The 27,181-nt window shown below is 34.2% G+C and overlaps 1 protein-coding gene across 2 annotated transcripts in view; it reads left to right on the top strand.

Annotated features, from left to right (window-relative positions):
* SPOCK3 (SPARC (osteonectin), cwcv and kazal like domains proteoglycan 3) overlaps positions 1 to 25,574 on the top strand; it is a 164,241-nt gene extending 138,667 nt beyond the window's left edge. For both annotated transcript variants that reach the window (XM_026041653.1, XM_026041654.1), the window contains 5 exons: positions 7,490 to 7,609; positions 15,014 to 15,235; positions 21,701 to 21,763; positions 22,943 to 23,080; positions 24,009 to 25,574. In XM_026041653.1, coding sequence (XP_025897438.1) covers positions 7,490 to 7,609; positions 15,014 to 15,235; positions 21,701 to 21,763; positions 22,943 to 23,080; positions 24,009 to 24,181 — 716 coding nt within the window. In that variant the 3' untranslated portion in view covers positions 24,182 to 25,574. The remainder of the gene's footprint in view (positions 1 to 7,489; positions 7,610 to 15,013; positions 15,236 to 21,700; positions 21,764 to 22,942; positions 23,081 to 24,008) is intronic.
* Positions 25,575 to 27,181: the final 1,607 nt, after the last annotated feature.

The following is a 27,181-nucleotide window of genomic DNA, read 5'->3' on the forward strand; positions in this document are numbered from 1 at the left end:
TTGCTATACAGTCGTACAGTATATGGGTTGGTAGATAATGTATTGAAAGGGAACTAGACTCCATGAACGCATGCAGCAGATTGCTCTAAATCAGCCCTGTCCTAGCTGAGTTAGAATTACCATTGTAACCAGCATGGTGGGGGTCTAGCAGTCCTGGAGAGATGGGTGAAGTCCTCAAGTTACAGCATGAAGAWGAAGTGCTTCTATAGTCTTTGGGAAAACAGTATAGTTTTCTAATAAATAGTATTAGAATATTCTTTTGTTAAGGGATAGTAGTCTTTCAAATAACATGGAAACATCAGATGACCTATGTGATGGTCAGATGAAAACTCATTTAACATGAAAGACTGGACACTGCCTTGAGCAACCTGATATGATTACACTTTTATATGGTGTACTTTGTAGTTTGCTGTAGAAGATGGTTGATGTTTTTCTCTTCTTGAAATGTTCCATATGTTCTATATTTGCATTTTTATTTTATTATATACTTAAACCTTTAAATAATGCTCTGTCCCAATGTACCAAATTGTATGGCCTGGGAATGCTCTTCTGGTCATAGGACATATCCACTTTGAAACTCCCAACAGAGTTCTGTATTAAGCAAGGTATGATGGAAGAATGCCATGCTCTGTTTTGGAAGTGCGTCTCCTTGAACGACAAGGTTCTTAATAAGYCTTGGCCTTTCTTCTACAACATAACCCCATTAGCCACTGAACACATGCAATTAGCAGATTATGGTTTCCAGGATAACTGGCTGTAATAGTGGATTCAGGAAGGGTGGAGAAGCTTCTGGCTGGGGGAGTACAAGAGAAAACAGATCAGTAGATAAATTGTACTCTCAAATTATAACAGAACTGTATGTTAGTAGTTTCTTTAGGTTTGTGCATACATTATACTAAGTGGTGCTGCACAGTGTGCAATAGAGGGATTGCCCTTTTTCTTTCAAGCCACTTTTGAGCCTTCTCTTACAAACGTTACTCAATAATACATTGTTATTGCTATGTGCTTGCTTATGTCCATATGATAGTTTCTGAATTGCAGTTATTTTGTGTGTGTACACGTGTGTGAAAGAGAGATAGGGAGAGAGAATGAATAATTATATAAAAGYATACACTATTAAAATAAATTATTTTTTGTTGTCTAAGAAAACTAGCACTGCATTAAATATGGTAGGAAATTCAGTCTCTACTACTACTCCAAAAATATGTTGTGTGTATCTTCGTAGTATGAATTATGACTATTTTTATGTTGTCATCAATAAGCGTGAATTAAAAGGTGTTGAAAGAACACCTACTGATTAGCATTTTTGAATATTCTGCYTCCAGTCAGTAAATTATATTCAGATGCTAACACAAATTGTAGCATTTCCTGTATGTGAAAACAAATTGAACAGTTGGTTCCTCTTAACATTTATGTAATATTTGTTATAAAGATATTTCTGGGTTGAGTACCTACAAGCATGCAAATCCCTTCATTTGTTGCATTGCTATAAATGTTGCCTTTAAGAAGGTAGTGTTTATTACTTCAGATGATTGGAGACTCTGGTAACCTTTGAGCTGGTGACTTCATTTTACCCCATACTAATTCTCTTAATGGGTACTAGAATTGATTGCAGTAGCAAGAATGCCTTGTGTTAGCATTAGACAAGAACAGAAGCACTTCTTGGCAGGTTCCTGACTGCATTCATGTGATTTAATATGCATTTTTTGATTACTGTCTAACCTTCTTCAACCTTTACTGTCTGTCTTTTGCCATTAAAGATTCATCTCCCAGTCTATCAGGTGAAATAATAGTCTGAAGAGATCTGAATTACCTCATCTTGACCTATTTTAAATCAATGCAGACTAACATGTACAATCATTTCAGCAACATATCTTTAGAAGCTGATCACTGGGAAGAAAAGTCCCTACATGTATTCTAGAATGCGGTAACCTATTAATATAATTATTCATCTTGGAGCATAACCTTGAGCAAGCACAATTCAATTGCAAAYAGTGTTCTAGTGAAGAGAGAGATACTCTCTACTCAAGAATCCTAAGTTTATTCACATAAATCCTTGTGAATAAAGAGGAGTGATGAGGCAGGTACTCTACTGAGMGTATATACAGATCTAAAAAAATTATAGAATTTCCTTAAATGTATCTGATTTTTTTTTCCTGTTACTTGAAGGTTCATTTGAGCATAACTTTCAGTTACTTTGTGCAGACTAGGATTTGAGAGGCGGAAAAAAGGTTGTAACTGTGATAATGTCTGAATTTTTTATTCAGACATTATCCTGTTTTATTTTTCATGACTTTGTGAAGGCTACTTTTTAGACTGAACTATTTTAAGTCTGTTCTCTTTTCATATGAATGTTCTTGGGAAGCTGAGGAAAAGTTATTCATCTGTTTCTGAGTGAGTGGAAAATTTTACTATTTCACATTAGCTATTTACTGTTTATTGCTTCTTTCCGTCTGCATATCAAAACACGAACGAAAGTCTGAGATGTGGTAACTGCTTTGAAAAAATGAAGAAGTATTTTAGGGCTTAAGATCATATCTTTCACATGCAGAAGACATTAGACATTAGAAAAAGATCTTTTTAAATTTTATATTAACAACCTAAGTGGTAAGAATCTTCAGTCTTCAGTGGACTGCACAGGGAGCAGGATCCTAGCCTGAATAGCTCATCCCTACACACAGCAAATTGAGAGGACAAGCAGAAAAAAAAAAGATTTTTTTTTTTCAGGAAGAATAAGTAAAGAAGAACAGAGTTTCTCTAGAACAACCAAAATAGTGAAACCTCCCAGCATCTCACTTAATCTGACTAATACAGAGGCTCTCTAGCCAAGTTTCAAAAGTTTTGTGATATTTCTTTMCCTGAAATTACTCATCTAGTCATAAAAAATATTTTCTTCTTGAAAAAGAGATTTAAAAAATATGGAGCTTTGTGCAAGATGTAAACACTTGAGAAGCAATGTCCATCAGATTGGTAGAGAAATATAGATATTTTTAGACAATATTTACTGACTATTCAATTGGCCTATTTGAAGTCTTTAATTTTTAGACTTTGGTTTGTGTCTTTTGTTTCTCTTTCAGAAGGGAATAATTCTAATAAGGAAAAGGGGAATCAGGTTAGTGCCTACAATGTACTGTAATGGTTTTAAAGTCCCTAGGCAAAATTTCCTCTCTAAGACTGTGGCTAAGTCTAATACAGGGTCAAATAAGCCAAAAATGGTTCTATTTTCATAGCAACTTCATAGTAACCACTCAATGTGGCAATTATTCTTTTTCWGTAGTCATCTGGTCAAATTGATCCAAATGAAAAAAGGTTAAGATTTGAATAAACAGTAAAACAAATATTATTCGTAGAATCACAGAATCATATGATGAATTCATGATGAATTTAGATCATGATAGCACTTACTCTGATGGATAAGTACTAGTTGTAGAGTTAAACAAAAAGCTGTCAAAGAATAACATTAGGCTTGTCCTGGAATTTGCTTTTCGCTATTCAGACATATCCTACAAAAATACATTAATGAACATTTGTAAAATTTGATCCCTGCTCTGTAAAATTGGAATTATCTTAAGACTTGCAATTATGGATAAATATGACAGTTATAGAGCAGCTTCTGGGTAGTTTTACTAATGGGAAAACATACCAAAAAACTATTTTACAATTTCTGTTTCTACATGTTTGTAATTTGATGTGGAAGCTAGAGTAATACAAAGTTGACTGTTTCATGTGCTGTATTAATACTATTTAAATTGTTGGAAATTATTATGGAAGAGCAATCATAGTATAGTTTAAAAACAGAATCTTTAAATCAGTAGGCATATTAATACTCAGTCCTGCAGATGTTTTATAGCCTTTTTTATTCATATAAGATATCTCATTTTAATGAAGAAAATGCTTTTTGTTTTTTATATTAAGTTGACTTTCTGGATGCCAAGAGCATTGTTTTTTTGTGCAAAATACATTATAAGCACTTGTGAAAACCTGAAGATGAATATCAAGTTTTTCCTTTCTGTTGCATCCCTGTCCAGTCTAAAATAAGACCAAAGTAGGATTCATCACCTGATTTACCTTTGGGGGCTGTCAAAAGATTCAGCATATTCCCTCAAGGAAATTTCTTTATCAAGTCCCCTAGTTCTTCACTCCTCTGTAACTTGACTGAGTAATAAGTGCAGCCTCCCAGCCACTGCAGTGACATAAGTAGTAGTCCATGCATTTTTTATATGGGTACTTAGAAAGTGGAGATGTTGGCTTATGGGAATTGAGACATCTCCTTCTATCTCGGAAAGAGATATGCTCTAGCTATAGAAATAGCTGTGCTACTTTAAGGATCCATTTGCCTCCACTAATACACTGAATTTCTTAGGTATGTACATGCAAGTCTGTTTTCGTCTGCGTCAGTTTTCAGGAGAAAATGTAGTGTTCCAGGAAGGGTTTTTTATTTCTTTTTTTAAGGTTTTAATTTTTGCATTAGCACAGTAGTATTAGCCTTATTTCCAGGAATCACAACTAAAGAAAAAAAAAGAATTACTTTCAAAAAAATGTTTTATGCTTCTGAATGCTTCAAACAGGATAATATTCTGGAATATTCAGTGAGGACCATATGCAGCAGCAATCATGGAAGTGAATGAATACTGACATCAGATGATAGGGATTAAAACTAATGTAGTTCTAACCTCTGCCACATAATAGAAGTCAGAAAATAAGAAATACATTATTAAAATACTTCTACATGATACGTTCTAGAATATATTACATGATTTTATTTTCTTCTGTTACTTTTTAATGCTGAGATAGCTAGCTCATTAGAAGTGTTCTGGAAAAAAAGAAAAGGTAAGTGTATTGAAATTTGAAGCTTTCTCATTGGAAAATGCCAAAATAGAGAAATGGAAAGGAGGAGGAACACAAGGGTGAGAAAAAAATCTGATAAACCATATTCTCCCTCAATCAAAATGAAATCTCTCCCTTTGTTGTTATTTAACAAACTCAAAATCCAGACAAGTTTTATGCATCCTTTGGAAATGAAATGATTAATAGAAATATTCATGGGAAGAATTCTCATTTCCTGGCTAGTTTAATTATTTAAATTGTTTTCTGAGTTCCTAGTAAGAGAACTATATGTTCTTTGGTAAAAAGGAAAAAAAAAAAAAAAAAAAAAGAGGTACTCAAATACTGTAATAGAAAGCCTTTTTATAAGTCCTTGCTGAGAACAGTTTGTCCATGTAAATTAAGTGTACAGGTTAGTGTTGTCTGTGGCATCCTTCTTGTAAATTTTGTCTATAGAAGACATCTGCTTTTACTTGACATATTAGAAGTGTCATGAACCAAAAATTTGCTGTGCATTTAAGTTGATAATACAGTAAATGTAATTACCTGCTATGCTTGAGAGCTGATTCCAGCACTTGAGTAGCTGTGGGGCGTGAAATAGGCAAATGACAGTTGTAATCAGTCTGTTTTGCATAGCCTTGATTTCTGAAGATGATTTATTCCTGTCATAAAGATATTAAAATAATTAAAATGGACAACAAAAATGATGATATTTTCCTCATTCTGTATTTTGCGATGAAAAACAGAAACTGAAGAATCAAACAAAATTTGAAAAATAAGGCTATGAAGGCCCTCTTCCAATTTCAGATCTGTTATGGTTTTTTTTTTTTTTTTTTTTTTTCATTTGACACCCAAAATGTTACTTACGGACATTCCATTTTGAAAGGAAGGTCATTTATAGGGAATCATGAAATCTCCTCTTAGGTCATATTATACACAGCACCGGACAGTATTGGATGCCTAAGTACCAAGCTATATCTTATACGCAGCAGTTGAAGAAGTGGTGTTTCCTTTTGTCACTGTTGTAATTTGATACTGTAACTGGTTTAGGAGTTGCTTAGCTTCCATGTGTATATCTGACTACCTCTTCAGAAAAGAAGAATTCATACATTATCTCCACCATGCAGTTGCCATACTCTATGGCGCTCGTGCTTTCCCTATGAATGTATAAATATTGATGTATGTTTGTATCTTGCAGGCTGAGCTAATCAAAGTAGCTAACTGCCAGGTCAGGTAGCCCTAATAATTGCTTTTTATTGCACTCCTTTGATTCAATTCTTTTTCTAAAATGTCTTTCTCTTAAACCAAAGGAGGATACTTGGAGAAAGGAGCAATGTTCTGCTATTTCCCTGTAATGAGAGAAGCAAATGGAGAGTGCAAGATGTTTCAAGTGAATGTCTATTCTGTATGCAGGACAGCCAGCCAGTGTGGGAATCGGTAAAGTGCAGTTGTTGTAGCAAACATAACAATGTCCCACATGTTTAAATTATGAGTGTGTAGTCTTGACTCAGGAGACGATTTTCATCTTGTTGTCACAGTGTGCCATTTTCGAGCATACATGACCATAGGCCACTACTAAAATTGTTTAGAGTTCCCTCTTGAATCCAGGAAAAAAAATCCATTATACAAGAAAAAAAAGCACACTGAGATTTTTTTAAATGTCGGTTTGTTCATAACATATGCAAATCGACATTTAGAGTTCACCTAWGTTATTCACGGAGAGAACCAAAGCCTCAAGAGAGCTCTTTCAACCAAGGGTGCGTCCATGAATGTATAGATGCCTGCTCTTGTACACGTCTTCTCCTTTGCTGGCATAATGACACTTTTCAATGTTACTCTAAAATAGAGAAGTGTTTCACGGTGGTGTTCTTTTTAATGAGGTGTGCAGAAGGGTCTGTCTCTAACTGTTATGGATTGCTGCAGATGGAAGCTGACCTGGAGATTTGTCTTGTTCTAAGCAGTTTTGCTGTGAAGCTGTGCTACCTGAGGTAGCCCACCCCTATTACCTGCTGCTGTCCACTGCAGGACCATCTGTACAGCACATCAGTTGAGCAATTGCTCTTATTGCTATGGACTCACTTTTTGGTCTTGCATGCTTTAAGAGCTCAAAATTGCTGTGCTTGTGAGAAACTACATTTGATCAAACCTGCTTTCAAAAAGTGCTTGGAGCACTTTTGCTGTCAACTAAATGCCCTCTTTTCAGACTTCATCATGGCAGAGCAAGCTAGGAACTCCTGCAGTATCCATCCAAATCACCTCCCTGATCCATCTGGGTTGRACTTTCATTGGTTTGCTTCAATAGACACAGAAACAGAGTGCCAGAAGACTCTCAGGATCTTTCTTCCTYGCTTGGAGCATGACATAAAATTGCTACACCTTTACTTGACATGTTAGCAGTAGTTTGCGACAGCTCATAAAAGATCTTGTTAACTTTTAGATATATCATTGTATAATTGCCACATGCTTAGAACATTTATTTCTGAGGGCCGTGGTTAAATTTGGAAGGTCTAGATAAGCAATGAAAGTGAATTTTATGATGGAAGGAAAGTCATGGCATATATATGTTTGTATTACTGTAGATGTTTTATTTTTCTTTGGAATAATTTGAATGTTCTTTTAAGTACACCCAGAAAAACATTTAACAGCCCTTCATTTTGTTTTTCAGTGTGCAGTGACCTGGAATTCAGGGAGGTCGCAAACAGATTGAGAGACTGGTTTAAGGCACTTCATGAAAGTGGATTTCAGAATAAGAAGATTAGGATTGTACAAAGGCCTGAAAGAAGCAGTAAGATTTTCTACTTACGTTATTTGATATTCTCTTTGATACTTTCCCATACTTTTGTATTTTCATCGCAAAGACTCGCCTTATTCTGCTGCGCTTTAAATATCTGTGTGCTGGAAACCATAACTCYGTGTTTTCCCAAAGTCAGTGTCTTATTTATGAAGCAGGGCTGTGTGGTTAATACTGATATATGGTGCTCACTTTCAACTTTTAATGTTGTTTGACAGGACTCTTGATCATAAAAGTAAATGGAAGCTCCCAATCACAATGCTAGAACTTAAAACACTGAGAAAAATGCAGTGGAAATGTTTTTGACAGAACTTAGCAATTAACTGCTGTACAATTAGCTCCTGAATTAGGAGAAAAAGAGAATGAGTAGGGATTTTGAGCAACGTTTCCATAGAGAAAAGTGAGTTTCTGAATGGCTAGCTGTAAGAAGTAGTGTGGAGAAGCTGTAATTATCTGTGACCCATCCCTGCTAGTTGATGGCACAGTAAGTACTGTTACGGGGAAACATAGAGAAAAAGAAGCTTGTAAGAAAAAAGAAATGTTCAAGGGTATACTTCAAATCAGAATACAGGAGTACTAATGAAGTGGAAGCAGTAGGGGGCATAATATGTTTTTAACCACCTCAAATGTTGAAATAGACTTTTTGTTGTAGAAAGTAGTAAAGTTTCATCAAGTTATTATCTTTTTTTTTTCTTTAATAGCAATTAAAATATGCAATAATAGACTTGAGTGATGTCCTGCTGTGGAGGAGAGTCAAATTAGATTCTGTAAGCCTAACTCTACCTTTCATTAATGTGAAGAGCAAGCTATTTATGAATTCTTCCAGAGCATAAGATTCCCAGAACTTGGCCACCACTGATTGCTTATCTCGATTCCTCCATTATTAACATTTTAAAGTGTTTGGTGTATTTGAACTTTCATTTGCTAATTTGTACATTMCGTATACTTTTTTTTTCCCTCAAGAAACCCATTTATTTCATTTGATTGGAAATATTATTTATGTATGTAGTTCTTCCTGCTGAAGTAATAGTTCTGCAAAGCACAGTGAATGAAAGATAAGTGTCTTATATGGGAGCATTCTCTTAGAATTGAGGAAAAAATGTGTCTGAGATAAAGTGCAAATATGGTATTGTTGCTTGTAACTGATATTTCAAAAAAGGCATTTGAAAASAGGTTTGCATTCTGATCAGTGTCCATTACTGCCACATGATCTAATTCTCCACTAGTAATAAAAACAGGAGAAATGCAGAATACTGGTCTCTTAAACATGTATTTGTTATAAAGCAGTAAATGAAATCTCATTCCTACTGGTAATCTGTTGACAAGTTTGTAGCTTTCAGCAATAGTCTTCACCTGGAATATTTTTTCCATGTATTATTCTCTAAAAAAAGTTGCTGGAAAAGGAGAGATTTCAAGATGCAGACTTCCACAAATGCACTTTGCAGCTCTGCTTCTTGAAGGTTTTATCCTAAGACCTTAAACTGCTTCCCCAAGTCTTGCACTAATCCTGGCTCTGCTCCTATCCGGGTAATCACAGTGAGCAGTCTTAGACAAGAAAGTCTAATGCTCTTTCTTGGGCTGGTAAGGAGCCAGAAGACACTGAGCAAGATCAGCACTTTTGCAGAGAGCAAATATGACAGAAAGCCATCACAGCTGCTTATTCCCCTGCCCATTTCAGTCTGTCCCCCTCAAGCCTGTTCCAGTACAAGTACTTTAGGAAATGAAACTTGTAGTTTGTTTGACACTGCAGGTGTCAGCTGTAACATGCGGTTAGTTAAAAGTTATCTAATAATCAGATTATTCAACCCTCTTTCACAAGCTGAAACCATCTTGCTGTGGAGCTTGCTGCTGAACAAGTAAGGTCTATGCACTCTAGCACACTAACCATTTCCTAGTAATATTAGTCCTTTGTTTTAATTTTTCTGGTTACCAGCAGTATTTAGTTGAGACTTGAATTTCAAGTGAAAAGGCTTACATTTGTCTTACAGTTCAGCAGTTTATATTCTAATAGCAGGTGTCGTTTTCTAATTAGTGATTTAAATCCTCACTGCTAAAATAACTGTTTATTTTGCAGGTGTTTATTGACTTGTGTAATTTGTCACTGTCTTTTGTTGTGAACTCACACCAGAAGGAATCATGCAGCTCTACTTTTCTTGGCWTGCTAAATACACAACTTTTGTATAATGTAATATGTGACCCAAAATGCTGGTTTGATTTCCACATAAACAATCACAAAAGCTATCATCTTCCCCAATGCACACAAGGATTATTTACTTACAAACTTAATAACTGGGCAAACAATAGTTCTACCTTGAAAAGCGGATTATATTTGCTAAGATTAAAAATTCTCCCCTGAGAAAAAAACAGAAATGCAGGAATTTTCTGTTGGCTCCCTTTGTTGTAAGGTTTTGACTGCTAGTGGATAAGCTGCACATGAGGGGTATGTTTCCTACCAATATTTCCCTTTGAGTTTATTCTGGTTGAGGCAAGGAGCTTATCCTCCAAAAGAGCCTGACACTTTACAGTTTTCTAAATCAACTTGCCTTACAGTATATGCATTGGGTGAAGTTCAGCTAAACCCTAATTCCTTCTCTTGTTCATTTTCACTAGTTCTAGACGATGATCGTATGTAGTTGCATAAAAGACCATTTCGATGTAAAATATGGAAAGAGATTTCAAATAAGCCGTTAAAATGAGAAAAAGAAAATCTTCCTTAATTTAGATATCTAAGCAACGATTTTGCTCTTTTCAGTGTAATAGCCTAGCCATTACCAAGAAGAAGAAATTATTCTTCTTATTAGTATACTATTTTCCCCCCCTTTGTTTTCTCTTTTTTTTCTCATACGTGTCCCCACTGTGAAAACTGTGCGAGCTCAGCATTCCATCTGGCTCCTAACACAATAAAATTTGCAGTCTGTGATCTGAGGTAATTGATTTCTTAGCTCTGGATCACCTGGTGATAGTTGTACCTAATGGGCCAAAGCATGTCGGCAAAGGTTTAAGTCTCGGTATATACTTAACTGCTTTGCTGGCTCTTTTTATTCAGGTATGTCACCTTGATGAGTAAAAACTGTATTATTTTTCAATATAATAGTAGGGAGAGGGCAGTTCTTGGATGCTTTTAGCATAAATTGGATCAGTTGTCTAAAGATCCTTAAAGACTGGACCAAGAATTTGACCTTATCACATTAATCTGTTAAGCGTTTATGCCGTGAACGTGGGGTGCAGGTAACCCTCTTGCTGTGGTTTAGCTCTTCAGAAGGAAGTGGCAGCTCCATTTYAAATTAAATAATGTCATTTGTTAAGGCCACATGTGCCTGCCTTTTTCTTGGAAGTATTTTTGCTTTTTAAAAATCCTAAAAAATTGCCCAGTGTTTCAAAGAGTTCTRTAGTACACTATGGCAAGTGATAGTCCTGAAGTGTTTGGCCTGCTTTGCATCCCAAAATGAGCACTAGCAGATGAGTCTSTCTCTCATCTGCTAGTTTCTTAAGTACTAGAATTAAGTAGTTTCTTAATTCTGATATGTTAGCTATATTATATACTTGTTGACTAGGATGTCATCATAAATATGATGTCATCATAAATATCAGATTCAAGTGATATATTTAARTATTATGATCAAGATCAAATATAATTTTAATTAAATTTATAGAATATATTAGAACATAATGGCATTTTTCTAATGCTTGCCTTTCTTCCTAATAATAAAATTATCAGTTCTGTACTTATTTTGCTGTTTCCTGTGCAAGTGCTTTCATTCAAAATCTGTTCATAATTATGACAAAATTAATAGATGAATATGCAGTGGGATGTCGTTATTAAAAACATTTGTTTTAAAGAAGTGAGAAAATTTGGAGGAATGGAAATGGAGGATGAAATCAATTCACAAGTTAATGCTAGTTAAGGCAATCAAGGAAAAATAAAGAAATGTCTTCAGAAATATCATTCCAACTGTCATCTGGTAGAACATGAAGCCGTAGAAATGTTCCCTGGTCTGTCACTCTCACCCCAGATAAATTTGTTTCTATTTAAARCAAAATTGGAAACTGAGAGAAATGAAATAAGCATGGTTTCCTTTTTCTATTTCATGGGAGAGCTTTATTAAATATGTAAAACAGTATCCTAAAATATATAGAATTTAATAATTAAAATGTGAGTCTTTCCAATATGAACCACAAAACTTTGTCCCAAGCTTGATAATGATTCTTATTTAGGAAAAAAAAAATAATTCCACAGACTGATGTGTTTTTTTGTACAACAATCTACTTTGACCTAAAAGATCCATTCTCGAATGCAGGCTCAAAGTAGCTTTTATCTTCCTCTAGAGGACAACTTAGAAAAATCTGTAATCTCCTCGGGGTTCCTTTTTTTCTATAGTTTGTCTTATAGTTTGATGAGCCTGCCAGAATGCAAAATTCGGAACAATTTTGTGAGCACATCAATAATTCCTCCCTTCACGCAGGTACGCAAAAGGCAGGAATAAGAAACAGTCTGTTTCACATCCAGTCCTTTCTGACTCCAAAGTCTTAAGGAGATTCTCTAGATGAAAGCAGGACTAGCAGAGAAAAGAGAAGTGTCTGAGATGTATTAAGAGTCCTTCAGGAAGAGAGCCTTAGAGGTAAATAATATTGTACTGAACGTGCATCCTTGGACAAAATGTTTTAAGATGGAGAAAATTTCTTCTGAAATTCCTTCCTTCCAAAATTTTTCAATAGGAAGCATCTATTAAATAATTCTAAATTTTTTACAAATAATTGTAAATAACACTTTTGCTGATATATCCTTATGCATTCTATCTAGTCCTGTCTCTATTCTGTGAAATCCACAGATAAAAAGATTATTTTATCTTGTCAGGGGCTGCAGAGGGAGGACCAACGGGTCCATGGATTAACTTTGGTTAAATATTTGCCTAGATTTTTTTTTCCTAACAAACAGAAGTAATTAATAAAATATATGAACAGGGAGCAGGAAAAAAGTGAAACTGGCCTGAGTAACTTAAGCAACAGTCACAGTTTCATTCAGGAACTCTTGAGATGGACACTGTGCCTGTTTCATGATAATAGTCTTTAATTGACTTCCATAAATTTTTATGATTACATTTCAATTTTTTTTAACTCTCTTAAGATATACTTTAGCATTAAGTTTCACAATTTAATTAGGCACTGTCTTAGGAAAAGAAATGTCTCCATTTCTCATGGGAATAGTCCCTACTGTCAAAGTGCATGTGTAAAAGTGTGATTGATCCTATTCTTATGCTTGGATTGTCCTGTGTTCAGAAGGAAAATATTTTTCTATTTTTGTTGTTTCTGTATTTCTGTGTTCCTGTCTTCTAGAGGGAAAAAAAAGACTCTCCTTCTTTTGCATCATCAGTGTGTAAATTATATTTGTTCCAATTTATCAGCAGAAACCCAAACAATGCATCAGATTTATGTGGGTGCAGAGAAATATGTTACTAGAATACCTCAGGATTGTACTTCTGACAATGATGGCAATGATGGACATTAATGGAAAAGTTAAAAAAAAWTATTTTAAAAGAACTTCTAGTGATGGATGTTAGAGAAATTACATCTGTGATTTTGTTAAGAAAATTTTTGTAAAAAATAACCTAGTCTTGAAAGCCCACGATGGAAATGTCATATGCAGCATCTTTTTTCTATTCCCTCTGTAGCTTATTCATTTCCCTAAGTCATCCAGTAAACATTGTATATGTTGCATTTGTTACAAAAGGATCAGATCCTGAGAAATACCTACATACCATAAGGACTCAAACTGAATTTTATATGAAACAAATAGAACTTAACTTATTTTAATATGTGTTTGTTTGAACATGGACAATATAAATGAAGGTTTTGTGAGGCCGAGCAATACAACTTTCTGTACTTATCTGGGAGTCTTCCAGAAAACCTTTGGTTTATGTGGTTTTGTGGTCGTCTGTCTGTCTGAATTCCACAAGTTTTTTGATCCCGATTTTCTTCATTTACTTTCTGAAATGATTGTTCTACATTAATAGCCTAGATGTTTCCACATGTCTAAAGGGAAATCTACTGGTTTCTAAACATGCTGTCCTGTTTTAGAAGGATGATAACAATTTTCTTTTGTTGTTTTTAAATAGGAAATTAAGAGAGTAGTATAAGTAAGGAATTTGTGTGCTAATCGGATCTTTCATGTCAACTTTCCTGACACCTTAGGTAGAGTCACCAGTTACTAGTTTCCTTCTTTTCATTACTTTCATTTTTAACTTCAAAGCTATTAGTAGAATAGTATTTAGTAAGCACTAATTGTGTACTCAAATGTATGCTCAACTACCTGGTCACATGCAACATAAGCTATATGTGACTTACCTGCATGACTATCAAAGAAATTGTGATTTTTTTTATAAGATTATAACATTTTACAAATCCCAGTAATTTGTGACTATTATAATTAATCAAGTCACTCATGTCTGTGGCAGTGCTGGGGTAAGTATAACATGCCATGGTGCTTGCAAATACTGATGGATGGATGGCCCATAGCATGGGGCACTTGTAGAATCTCTGTTCYGTGGCAGGGCCCATGGTGCATGAACAGGGTAAAAGATGTGTGCATATTGAACAGAGCTCAAAGCTTCTACAGATGGAAGAGAGTTGGTTGTTTCTGGATTTTCTATACATTTCYACATGCAAATCTTCGTGTTACTTGTGGTTAGTGCAGGAAAAGCAGATGTTGTAGCTCTGGCTACAAGAATAATCAGCTGTGTGATCCTGGTGCCTCTTTTTCCACAGAAGAATTTGGGAAGATGCAAACTGTAAAAACAGCTTTGATACTGGCAGGAGACTGCTCTTAGCAGCCATCCTATTGATGGTCTTCTCCAAAATGTAAAGCAAAGATAAAATGTCTTAACTTTAAAAACATTTCTAGGGCTGAGTATGATCCTTTTTCACAAAATTGAATGTACATAATAGGAGGAAACACAGGGACTCCAGTGAGTTACCTGGAATTTATACCTTTTCTTAGTTATGTAAACATTGCAAACTACTTAAGCTTCCTTCTCCTGATTTATGAAATCACTAAGATTCCACAAGTGAATCATTTTCTTGGAAATCACTGTAGATCGTTTATTACTCTACATAATGTGTGTGCTRTAGATATAATATTTGACAAGAAAGCCCATATTTCTAAATGCTTTGAGACTGATGGTAGAATTAATATTTTACCAGATGAATTTAATTATGTTTTAAAATAAAGTTAACATATAATTTATATCCAGTATTTCAATGGCATACCATGCTTTTATACTCTATCTCTGTACCACAGGAGCAATTTCCATGATGCAGCATTTTTTTCCTTCAAGGCTGAGCTTGGCACCTTCTGTATCTGCTTACTTTTTTTTTTTTTTTTTTTTCTCCCTTGCCTTCTAGGATTTGATACTAGCATTTTGCCAATTTGCAAAGACTCTCTTGGCTGGATGTTTAACAGGCTTGATACGAACTATGACCTCCTGTTGGACCAGTCAGAGCTTGGAAGCATTTACCTTGACAAGAACGAACCGTGCACCAGGGCGTTCTTCAAYTCTTGTGACACATACAAGGACAGTTTGATATCTAACAACGAGTGGTGCTACTGCTTCCAAAGACAGCAAGGTAAAAGATGAAAGCAGCCTGCACATGTAGATGATTGACATTTCTGGAGTATTTTATCTTTTCTGAACATGTTTAAAAAATGACAGTGAACTGCAAGTTCTTAAATGGTGAATTTGTTTTAAGGTTTTAGATGAATTGTRAATATATAAAAAGAAGTAAAAAAMCAWCAAACAAAAAAAAAMCAAGCTAAATAGAAAGCTTGTTAGAAATTCAAGGATGCTAAGTGAAGTGTGAAACTGCAGATAATGCTTTCACAGGGATATTATTTCTCATGCCAACTTCCACTAAGTATGCAGAGAACAGGAACCAAAATAAAAGAACAAAATGAGTTATACTAATTCTTTTCCTGTGTACCTCACCCACGTTATAWAATAAACTTTATTCTACTAGAGCAACTTAATGATCTATTTTGTGAGCCTATAAAATAATTGAATGAACATCATACATAAGGTTATTTCCAGTCATTTGGACCGACTGATTTTTAATCACTATATGAATCTCTTGTTAACATCCTGATGTGATTAGATTAAGCAAATAAACACAATCTATAATAATTTTTTTTCTGAGGATGATATAATAATTTTAGATTTAGCAGAGTCATCACCAATTATATAATCAAAATAATTGTAGTAAATTAAACAATTTATTCATTAGTTATTGACTGAAACTGGATGGAAATATCCATTGATTTTTCATACCAACACAAGGGAGATTTTCAAGGGGAGAAATTGTAACTAAGCTCCCAAATTCTTGCTGTTAATCAGTAGAAGGAGGTAAGACTAATCGTTGAAAAGATTGCACATCAACCTTTGAAATTTTAATCTCTTCTTTTAAATCTCATCTGTGCCTATAATACTGTCATGATAAATTCCTGTTAACCCTCAGCATTTATAGTTTGATCCTGACTCCTGTAGAAATAAAGATTCTTACCATGCCACACTTGCTGGTTGTAAATCTGTAGATGGATAGTAACTAACTGCCTTCTCCGATTTGACAGTTTTCCCAGTTGGAAAATTAACATTTCACCTTTAAAATCACTTTTTCTTTTGTTACAGAACAATCTCATGTCTTTTGTTTTTATAGACAATAGATTGCTACCAAAACTAAAATACAGAACATTTCCTATACCACAAGCAAAGATGATCTTCAAGAACATGATGTGTTGCTTTTTTCTTTTTATTTTCTTTTTTTAAAATTGCACAGTGGTTTGAGGTTGGTGTATAAATACTTTAAGCCRTTGCCTGTTAGCACTGATTCTTGTCAATTGTCAGAAAAAATACAGCACAGAAAACCTGGCTTTATATGGGCCAAGTTTCTTGTACCAGTTGGCTGTCCTACCAGTTTCATATAATATGTGTACTGCATAATAAGGACATCACGTAAGCACTTACCTTAATCAGTTCAAGTTGTTTTACACTCTATAGCCTATAAATATTATTTGTCTAAAATATCTGCTCAGGGTACTGCTACAAATCAAGGAAGGGACAGATCATAAGGGACTGATCTTGCCACTACTGTGTCATACTAATGGCCAGAAACTGTGACCAGACAACCACTGGCACCTTTGCACAATCCAGCATTAATTTCTTTCTTCTCTTTTTCTATTTTTCCTCCTTTTCTGTTTATAGCGCTATAATAAGGTGCTGATTAAAAACAGATTAGCTTGCTGCTGATGCTAGCAATATGTCTGGATGTATAGGAAAGATGATGTAGCCTCAGCGCTGTAAATAAGGTGAAATCTTGCACATTAAATGTGCATTCCGTCACTCCAAATTAACACTGTCCACAAAACCTATCTTCTACTTTTCTAAAAATGTAAGAAGAAAAAAATACTTAGTCATCTTTTGGCATTTCTTATTCTATTTCTTAGCCTATGTTCAACTACCTGATGTGCAAACCCTAGCTCCCTAGAGTATGAGAGGCCACACAATTCTTTTTTTTGTGATTTTCAGCATTAAACTAAATCTTCTAAAATTCCAGAAAAAAATCTTTAACTAAGCCTGTGCTATAAATAGCAAGGAAATGACTAGATAGAGAAGTTTATCAGGTTCTTTCTGATGTTTAACCAAAGTAAGCTCTCTCACAGAGAAAGCTCTTTCTTCATTGAGCACAGCAGATGTTTTCTGGACAGTTTTATAGTACAGTTCCACTGTGATATTTGAATATTTGCTTAGGTCATTCACTGAGAAGAACTCTTGTTCTTTGATCTTAGCTTCTTGGTTCAAGACTATCAGAATCAGGGAAGTACTTGCAGTATCATTCTTACTTTCTGCCTCAGGCCTTTGGCACTGTTAGAGTACGCTAGGACCACTACTGCACATTACTTCTAGTTAATATGAACATCATCCTGTTAATACTCAAGTCAGTTCCTTCTTGCGCTGTTCTAGGTTGACTCTTGTTTAAACTCTTCTCAAGTGCTTATTGCATATTTTCTTGGCCTCAGTCCTGCTTTCAGTGTGATTTATTATTTCTGAGATACATCCAAGACTACACAGTGTATTTCTGCAATACTTCAGCATCTGCATTTCCCAGTGCATTACTGTCTTTCTTTACGCTGTTGTCCCTGTTGTCCTCCACTTTCAAGCACAGTTTGTTCAAGTGTTTCAGTGCTTGTCTTCAAAACTTATTTTCATAGTACTTCGATGCTAGCTTAACACTTCATGCTTATCTAGATGCTGAGGCACTTTCAATTGTTGGCCTTTCAGTAACGCTAAATTTCTTTCTGTCAGGGCTTCATCATTATTACAACCTTGTTTTTGTTGCATGACTGCTAAAAAGTAAGCAGGGAAAGTGCCAGGTTTTATTGGAATATTAAGGCTTAGCACCTAAACATCTTCTTGCTGCAGCCTTCCACRTATGTTCAGCATGTCTCTTGATGCCTTGATACCATTACATTTCTGACAGGTTATTCTGTCTGTGAAGGATGGAAGACTACTCTGTGACTTCTGAACTAACCCATTTTGCAGATCAAGAGTGGGATTCATGTTTTTTCATCCGTTTCTTCAGATTGCAGGACATTTAAATATATTTACAATGACTCTGAAGAAAGGCAGAATGCATCCTAACACATAGCTGAGGACCCGAGAAGGTTTTATTTGTTGGCGGTATTGACTGCTTCAAGCCCCTACAGTTAAAACTGTAATTAGAATTATCTAAAACTGTAATTATAGTTAACCCCAAGCACAAGCAAGACCCAGCATGGCAGCATTAATTTSCATTGAACTGCATATCAGAAGTGGGGAACTCTCACATATATTTGATATGGAAGGTCACTGTTGTCTTATCAAATATTCTGGAGAATCTGTGGAAGTTGAAGGCTCACTAATGGGTCACAGCTTCTTGAGGCATTTCTTTCAAAAATMCTGGAAATTCTTAGTCAAGTGTACCAGTTTTATACCCATTGATCTGTTAATGTGCTGAAAACCTCAAAYGTTGCAGTAATGAGTAACTGGCAGCACCTCTTGACACAGCTGAACATAGATGTCTCAAGGCCTATATTCATTACCAGTATTCATCAGTGCTTTGAGCACAGAACTGAGTGATTAGTGGTTCATGGAGCACATAAAACAATGTAGTAATACTGGCATAAACRCAATTCAAGCCACATCTGTGGAAGAATCATTAAGGAGGAAGATCAGCAGGTCTTTTATTTGTATTCAGATTTTCCTCCTAACTTTCATGTTGTCAGATTCATTTCTCTTTCCAAGGAAGATTCCACGCAGTGATTTTTGTAAAGGATAGGTCTCTTTTGTTCAAGACTTCTGAATGTTGCTCTGTAAAGTTGCTTTTGTACTAAAATAAATTCAGAATCTATAAGAAAGCTTCCCAAACTCAGGAACTAGCTAGAAAGTGAAGAGGAAAGCATTAAAGTTCAGAGACAGAGGAAAATGTGTGTACTATGGACAAAAAGAAATCTGGTTGAAATTCTAGCTTGCCACTCCCTTCAATAGATTTAAGCATCAGAGTGATCTCTTGTTAGTTGTTAAKTATTTTATACCACTTTTATCCTGAGAAGCAAAACTTAAGTATGAATCTTGAAGACTTATCTCCTGAGGAGCAGAATTTTAGGTGAGTTATTTTGTCGTATTATCTTGTTTTCTTTTGATAAGTGGTGTGCCTATTTTCAGTCATACCACCTAAGATTTATAGCTGCAAATGAAACTTATTTTTTTAGACATAATCCAACCCTTTTACTTTGCCAAATATTAGTGTTCCGTTATACAATTCTGTATTTCTAATTTGAGATTTTTGCACTGAACAAAATACACTATTTTTTTTCCCTGCTAGATAAGTTCATCTCATTCAGTATATTTACCATCTTCTCTGGTAGATCCTTCTAGCCTCTGATATTTGCGTGCACTGTATTACAAAATAGGTTACGAAATAATTGGAAATATCTGTGTTTTGAGAGATAATTAGTCCTCAGAATATTGTAAATACATCTACATGGGAAATGTGAACTATTATGTTACTACATATGTGCAATTAAGAATTTAAATCTTTAAATATCAAGAAAGACAGAAGTATTATTTTTGGTAAGTGCTGAATATAGATATATATATATATATATAAAATGTTAATAGTGAGCATGCTTGCCATTAAAGCACTTCTTATAACAAAAACATATTAGACTTTATAACTTCAGCAAATGCTCAAAGACTAAGTACTTAAATAACTAAATTTAGCAAAGCTAAAATCCACCCAATGATGCCAGGTCCCAGTGGTTTTCAAGGACATACAGATAAAATTGCTTGAAAGGCATTATTTTTTTTTTCTGGCACTAAGACACACATGAGGAGTATTTTAGAAATAAAGCCTATTTTAAGGCCTTGGTGCTAAAGATGATSATTATATGTTTAGTGTGAAAACTTGGCCCACTAGAATTGAGGCTAAGGATTGAACAGACAACCATTTCACTCTAAATCTTTGTAAGCTTCTTTAAATACATCTTCCTAAGAAGAAATGTAAATAGCATTTAAAATGTAAAGCCAAGAGGAGTTAACAGCCTCTTCTCAGTGAGGGGTTACTATTGGCTTCCAGTTTCTATCATTTTGGCTAAGTATCATGAACAATACAAAAGGCGTGTGGATATATAGTCTATACCAGCCAAAATGTATAGTCATCAGGAGCTCCATTGGCATTTGAACTAGTGTTTGAACATTTCCAGAAGAAAGACATCTTYGTGTTAATATATTCTTTCTATTCCCTCTATGTTAATATATTCTATTCCTGTACTCTGTTGTCCATCCAGTATTTTTCTGTGCTGAGTCCGGAATTCTTTCCCAGCTGACTCAGTTTGTTTTCTTTTTAGAGGAATTTGGGTGATCTTCTTTTGACTGCCACCACTCAAGTGACTTTTGTAATTACTCTGTAAAACGATTGGATTCTGGCCTAAATGTGTGCTAGCTAGGTCTTAATGATCTTCAAGTCACGTGAGAAGTGTACATGGACTGTATTGCACTCTGTTTCCGAACGGAGCCTTGACTTGAAGGCTTGGCAAAGATCTACTCTAAATATAATCAAAGTCTGTTAAAGTGAAAAATGCAATTAATCACAGAATATGAGTGAGAATTTAGAATATTGTGTGAGACTTGTATAAGCTAAAGACACATGTGAGTGAGTTCAGTGACGCKATTGCTGATACAGAGTGGGAAATGCCTTTCTGCTAATGGTCTAGTGTATCAACACTCAAAGATTAGTGCTCTGCTCTCTTTGATCCTCTTGCTTATTCAACAGTCATTTATAACCATTTCTTATTTCCTTCCTATACATCGAGCATACTGTGACGTGTATTTCAGAGAGAACAGAAAATTAGAACAACCTATGCATCTGAACAATGTAAAACTAAAATTTATCCGTTTGCCTCTGAGAGCTATGTCTGTATGCTACTCCTTTCAAAGTAAACTTTTGCCACTGTTTTCAACTAAGTTTGCTGAAAATGGGGCTTTAAATCTCTGGGATCCATTCTTAAATTACTAAGACAGCATTGCAGTCTTGCAAATGATAGTGGAGAAAATTCTTGCAAGTACAGTGTGTTAAATATAGAACTTGAACATGAATTCTAACAAAGAGAAACAAGAGAGAATCGAAAGCCATTTCGATTCAAATCAATCGAAATCAGCACCCTGATTTCTATGGACTGATAAAATTGGGAATGATACAGTTACTTGATTTGGTTTGGAATCCCTCAGTCCTCTGACTAGTGACTAGATGTTCATTTCAAAATGGGTTAAGTGGGAATGGCCTTTTGCACAAATCCRTGGTGTTGTTCCAATTCATAATTCTGGAGCTATGGCAAGCTGCAATAATTGTTTCCTTTCAGAGCTTTAAACATGACTGCTAATATAGGACATGTGTGTTTCTTAAGACCAATAGTTAGAATGACCTTAGAAAGAAACAAACCATAAAAGCTTAATCATATGCTTTCATAGTATMATCTTTTTAACCTTTCTTATTTCATTTTAGACCCACCTTGCCAGACGGAACTCAGCAACATTCAGAAGCAACAAGGAGGGAAGAAGCTCCTAGGTGAGCCATAGATCATTTTTTGAAGGTTTTATTGCTTACATAAATAACACTAGTGAAAGAGCAGCATAAAATCAATATTAATCCAACAAAGATAGACCACAGTAAATTCCAGCAACAAAATTTATGAAGTTTTTGAAAGCTGTTAAACTTAGTTTTATTACCTTACCTACCAAAAAGATATTACATCTGTTTTATTACCCTAATAAGATGTACATTTTTATTGGAATGGAGGGGACAGTGTAGGCACTCCAAAATTAGTATCTCTGCTGATCCTTTGCTCTAATATTCTTTAAGTAATTGAGATCTTAATTGTGAAAGAATCTATACAGTATCACTATTAATTTTTCATGATTTTTAAAATGTCAGATCCTAATTTTACCCTCTGCCTTTGTGTAAAAGCTAAAATGACCCATCATAGTCAAAACTCTAATTCTTCTAAGAATGACTTCTAACTGTAACTATATGCTTCAAAATATTTTCAGGTGAATATTTTCTGCACTGTGGTTYATCTACATCTTGTGGTTCTTTAAAAAAATTCTCCATTCATTCTAAATGAAAAGTATCAATGGATTGTTTATCATTATGCGTCATTAAAAGCCTTTTGGCTTTAGAATCTAGTTCACCTAGATTTAACATATATTATTTTCCTTTCTTTTTGTGGATATAATTATCGTATTACACTGTGGTTGTCTTCTGTGGTAAGGTAATAAAATATTAGTGGATCACTAAATGGATTGTAAAATATACATTAAATAAAAATAGCTCCTAAGCCTTCCAACAGATATTTCAGGAAGCCTGATCTGATTATTCAGACTAATTTATGTGTACTCTGTTTATTACAGAGCATCTTATTTAGTGCTGGGAGTTACATACCTCTTTCCCAGCTTAGGGGAACCAAAGATCTTGGCTGAGACATTTGGGGAGGAAGGAACATGTAGCAAATATGTACCAATGGAAAACTTAAGGGATACTTTCCTTACTTGGAATCAGTCCAACAGTAATATCTATTATTTTCTGTCGTATATTGGATATAAGCTGCTTAACTTATTTAGTAATTTAGTAATAGAAAATAAACCAGTCAGTGGAGAGTCTGCAATGAGCAACCTGCTTTCTCTTATAATTATTACATTGACCAAGAGGTGGTTATTAAAGTTGTTGTTCACTATCTATGCATCCCAGGGCAGTACATTCCCTTGTGTGATGAAGATGGGTACTACAAGCCAAGTCAGTGCCATGGGAGCCTAGGGCAGTGTTGGTGTGTTGACAGATACGGCAATGAAGTGACAGGATCCAGAGTAAATGGTGTGGCAGAATGTGGTAAGTTGAAGAACAGTCAGTGGGGCTTGGGTTAGAGGTGTTACCCCCTTTCATTACAGATCAAATTTCTTCAGTAACGAGAGAGGTGGGACCCAATTAGGTAGATTCGGAAGTAAATTGTAAAGTTATTGTTATTTCATTATTTTTTGCTCATATCAATTTGTTACTTATTAATAGACTTCATGTATGTGTTTGACTTGTATATAAAAGTAGAGCAAATGAATTATTTAGAGGAGCATTAGAGAAACYCAAAAATGCTTGATAAAATCCCTTTGGGTAATCAGTGTGCTAGTGAATTCAATTTGACTGTTTTTTTTCAGTTTATGTACAAAGGAGTTAGGAGAAGTTTGTAGTGTGCTAAGCTTTCCATTATTTTCCCCTCCTAACACCCTGAAAGTTCTTCCAAGAATTACTATTTCAGCTTTGCTTTATTTGATGTCCCAATATTTTCCTTTCTTTTATTTTTTTATTTTTTATTTTTTATTTTTTATTTTTTATTATTTTTTATTTTTTATTTTTTTAATTATTTTTTATTTTTTATTAATAACAATGTAGACTGTAGAAGGTGAATTTAACACAGCATTTAATATAAAGACTCAGGGTCAGAATCCATTTAATTTACGTTCTTTTCTAGATGCATGGCAGTTCTTGGTAGTTCAAGATAGCATATAAGAACTGAACAATGGACATTCTATATGTCCCTTTGTTAACTTTGAGAAATTCATCCCTTTTAAAGTGGTTTTCCTTTAGGATAATAGATTATTGATACTTTTTTATATTTTACTTTTGTGTCCGAATGCTTAGGGTAAAATAAATAGTTGAATTGAAATTAAATATTCCTTCATGCCCTTTCTGTACTCGTTGGTGTTATACTATAAATATATACTAAATTTTGCGTGTCTTTTATATAACTATCATATCTTTTCAGCTATTGATTTAGAGACTTCAGGTGATTTTGCCTCGGGTGATTTCCATGAATGGACAGATGATGAAGATGATGAAGATGAAATAATGAATGATGAAGATGAAATTGAGGATGATGATGAAGATGAAGGAGATGACGATGTAGATGATGATGATGATCATGATGGATATATTTGATAATACTAGGGGTCAATGAATTGTACCTTTCTAAAATTCACAAAGTGACATCTCATAAAATCCCTTTGCTCTGCAAGATCAAAAGGATTCTAACAAACATGTATATTTTGTATGATTATTACAAACATTGCAACTGGAGTCATAGACTTTTTGTTTAAATAAGAATCATTATATGATGTGCTCTTGAGTTATTAAATGCCTTTGCTATGAAGAAAAACACATCAGAAGTCTAGCCTGAAGAAACGTGATGTGCTACTGAAAATATAAATGTRCAAAACATACTATAAAGATAACCAGACTTTTAAAAACTTCATTGAAAAGGATTTTTTACCCTTATTTGGAACTCTGTGTGCGCTCTTCAAAACGCATACTGTAACTCTTAATGATTTAGGCCCTGCAGGCTTTGCAAATTGTGCATAAAATAAATAAAAGGAGTATTACAGTAGAAGAACTTCAGTACACAAGTAGCATCTCAACAGTCTTTAATTAACCAAAGGTATGCAGAAAAAGATAATAGGAGGAAAAAATAATGCAAGATCCTCCTGTGTGTTTGCATTTGTAGTTATGTTTTCATTAGGAAATAACTAGGCTATTGAAAGGAATTTTCAGCAGTAGCATGGACAAGCACTGATTCTGTAAATCTRAAGTTTTCTTGTCCTTCTTTCACTTTTTCTTTCATGTTAAACTCATATAGGCTTTATCATTTTTACTCAAGCAGCTTAATTACTTTAAGCTTACTCTTTTTTGTTTCTCTGTCTCTAAATTAGTATAAAATATTTTACATGGGAAAAAATTGCTTAAAAATATATTACCTTTATACATGTCTGCATTTCGGAGTATTGGCACTTGCCCCAAGATAGTTTTAAAAATAAATATACTTTTTTATTTTCTTAATTAAGGAAAGAGTTTTGCATCCTTATTTTAATTCATGTTTTCTGATACTAGTGCAAAATCTTAGAGAACGTATTGTAAGGTGCCTTGCAAAATAGAAATAGAGAGGTTTTAGCATGCATACCAGTATAGGATGTTAGGTGGTGATAGCTAAGCACACCCAATTACCAAATTAATACCAGTATAGGTACTGCTGCTGGAATGAAGAAAATGGGTTATTTCAATTCTTTTTTTTCTTTTCTTCTATTGTCATGTAATTACCATGTGGACTAGGTTATGGTTATTGTGTAGAGTAGCACTTAAGATATGACTGTAGAGAAAATTATTTTAATCACTGTATTTATGTTAGCATGTTAATTAATTGTGTAGACATCTTTGGACTCCATTGTCTTCATTCACATCGTATCTATTGCTTTCTGCCCACATTAAAATTGAAATTACCTCTATAATGTAATGTTATACCGCAGGATGTATAGTTTCAACAGTGGATCACTGGTTTCCCTGATTTTCATCTGCAATTAATTAAAAGGAAAAACAGTTTATTATTTTAATTAATTTCTACACATTAAATACTAAATTTAATGTTTATCCTATGTAATATTGRAAAAAATATAATGCATTTTCTTTTTTACTGTTTCTGTATAGTTTGCAAAATAAAGACTCTTGTAACCAACCTTTGGCCAATATAGCCCATTATTTTGACTTTCTGTGTAGTCTGAAATTTAGAAACAGGAGGAGTTCACATTTCAGACACTTTCCTCTAGTCAAAAAATGTATTTATTTGTGTAAAGCTATTTATTAATGCTTTATTTCCAGTAAAGAATTTTGGATTGAGGTAAAGCCCATAGAGAGCTTTTATTTTTCTGTATTTTTCTTGAATTTCCTATGGAATTCTTATGTACTTTTCTGATTTTATTTATCATTACCTACTAAACAGAAATTTTTCTTTATAATCATGATATGCGGGTTGTATAGTTGTGTTATTTTCTTAAGAAAATAGAGCTAGGAGCTTACCATTCCAGTATAGTGAGCATTTATCAGAGAAAGATTTCTTATGACTGAAACAAACTGACATATAAACTGATTTTAAATAAAGAAGCTAAAGATAAAATACTGTCATTATTGRCTAATGTAGCAAACACTGTTGTTCTTTATTATGTGACAAATATTTTACTTGAGAAGTTAAAAATGCATTTCATAAAGCAGATGATAATTTTAGGAAAATTAAGGTGTTGGAAGAGAATTCATAGTGTATTTAACTTAGGGCTTAGGGGGACTTGAGTGAACTGTTATGAAAAAGAACAAGCCAAAAAAAAAAAAAATGAAAAGAGGACTTTACCTTCATTCTCCCCAGAAAATTTCCCAGTGAATTGGAAAAGGACAAACTCAGTGTGAATTTTAGTCCTTGAGCATCATAGCTAATATAAAAGTCAAAAATATGTATGTGCCTAAATTTAGTAAAGGACAATGACAATGGAGATTCAGGGTCATTTCTGAGATTTTTTTTCATACAAAATGGAAATAGCAACAAGAAAGAACTTTTTCCTGTTTATGAGGATGACCTAGAGAAGAGATTGATAGTGTGAGATTTGCTGTGAAAATAATCTGATAAATGTGTTTCTGGATTACTTTCATGAGGTCCAGTTACTTTTATGATATAACATGAAGCTACTCCACTGCATCATTAAAGAAATGTATGAAATCAGTAGCAGGGATAAAAAAATGAAGGAAGGGAGCAAGAATCTACAACCATTAACACCATTGAAAAGATTTTCCCTCTTTTCATCTTATCAGAGAACTTTGCTTTGACATATGTTCCTGCTATTACAGTTAGCTGTTAGGCAGAAACTAATGAGTGCTTGATTTTAGAAGTTCTTTATTTTTACAGTGTCACTGTCATCCTGCTACAGCTTTTTTCTTGGTCATGTAGTTGTGCACATATGTATGTGCTTAAAGGTATGCAAAGATACTGGTATAAACTTGGAGACATTCAGACACAGTGGTTCATAAATGTTAAACTTCCCTCTGAGGTGTTGTATGTGGAAATATCTCAGATTCATTGAAAAATAAGGAACACCAAATTCAATGAAATTAAATATTATATAACCT

This window comes from Nothoprocta perdicaria, unplaced genomic scaffold, assembly GCF_003342845.1.
Source record: "Nothoprocta perdicaria isolate Ctin4 unplaced genomic scaffold, notPer1 scaffold_29, whole genome shotgun sequence".
NCBI classification, from domain to species: Eukaryota; Metazoa; Chordata; class Aves; order Tinamiformes; family Tinamidae; genus Nothoprocta; species Nothoprocta perdicaria.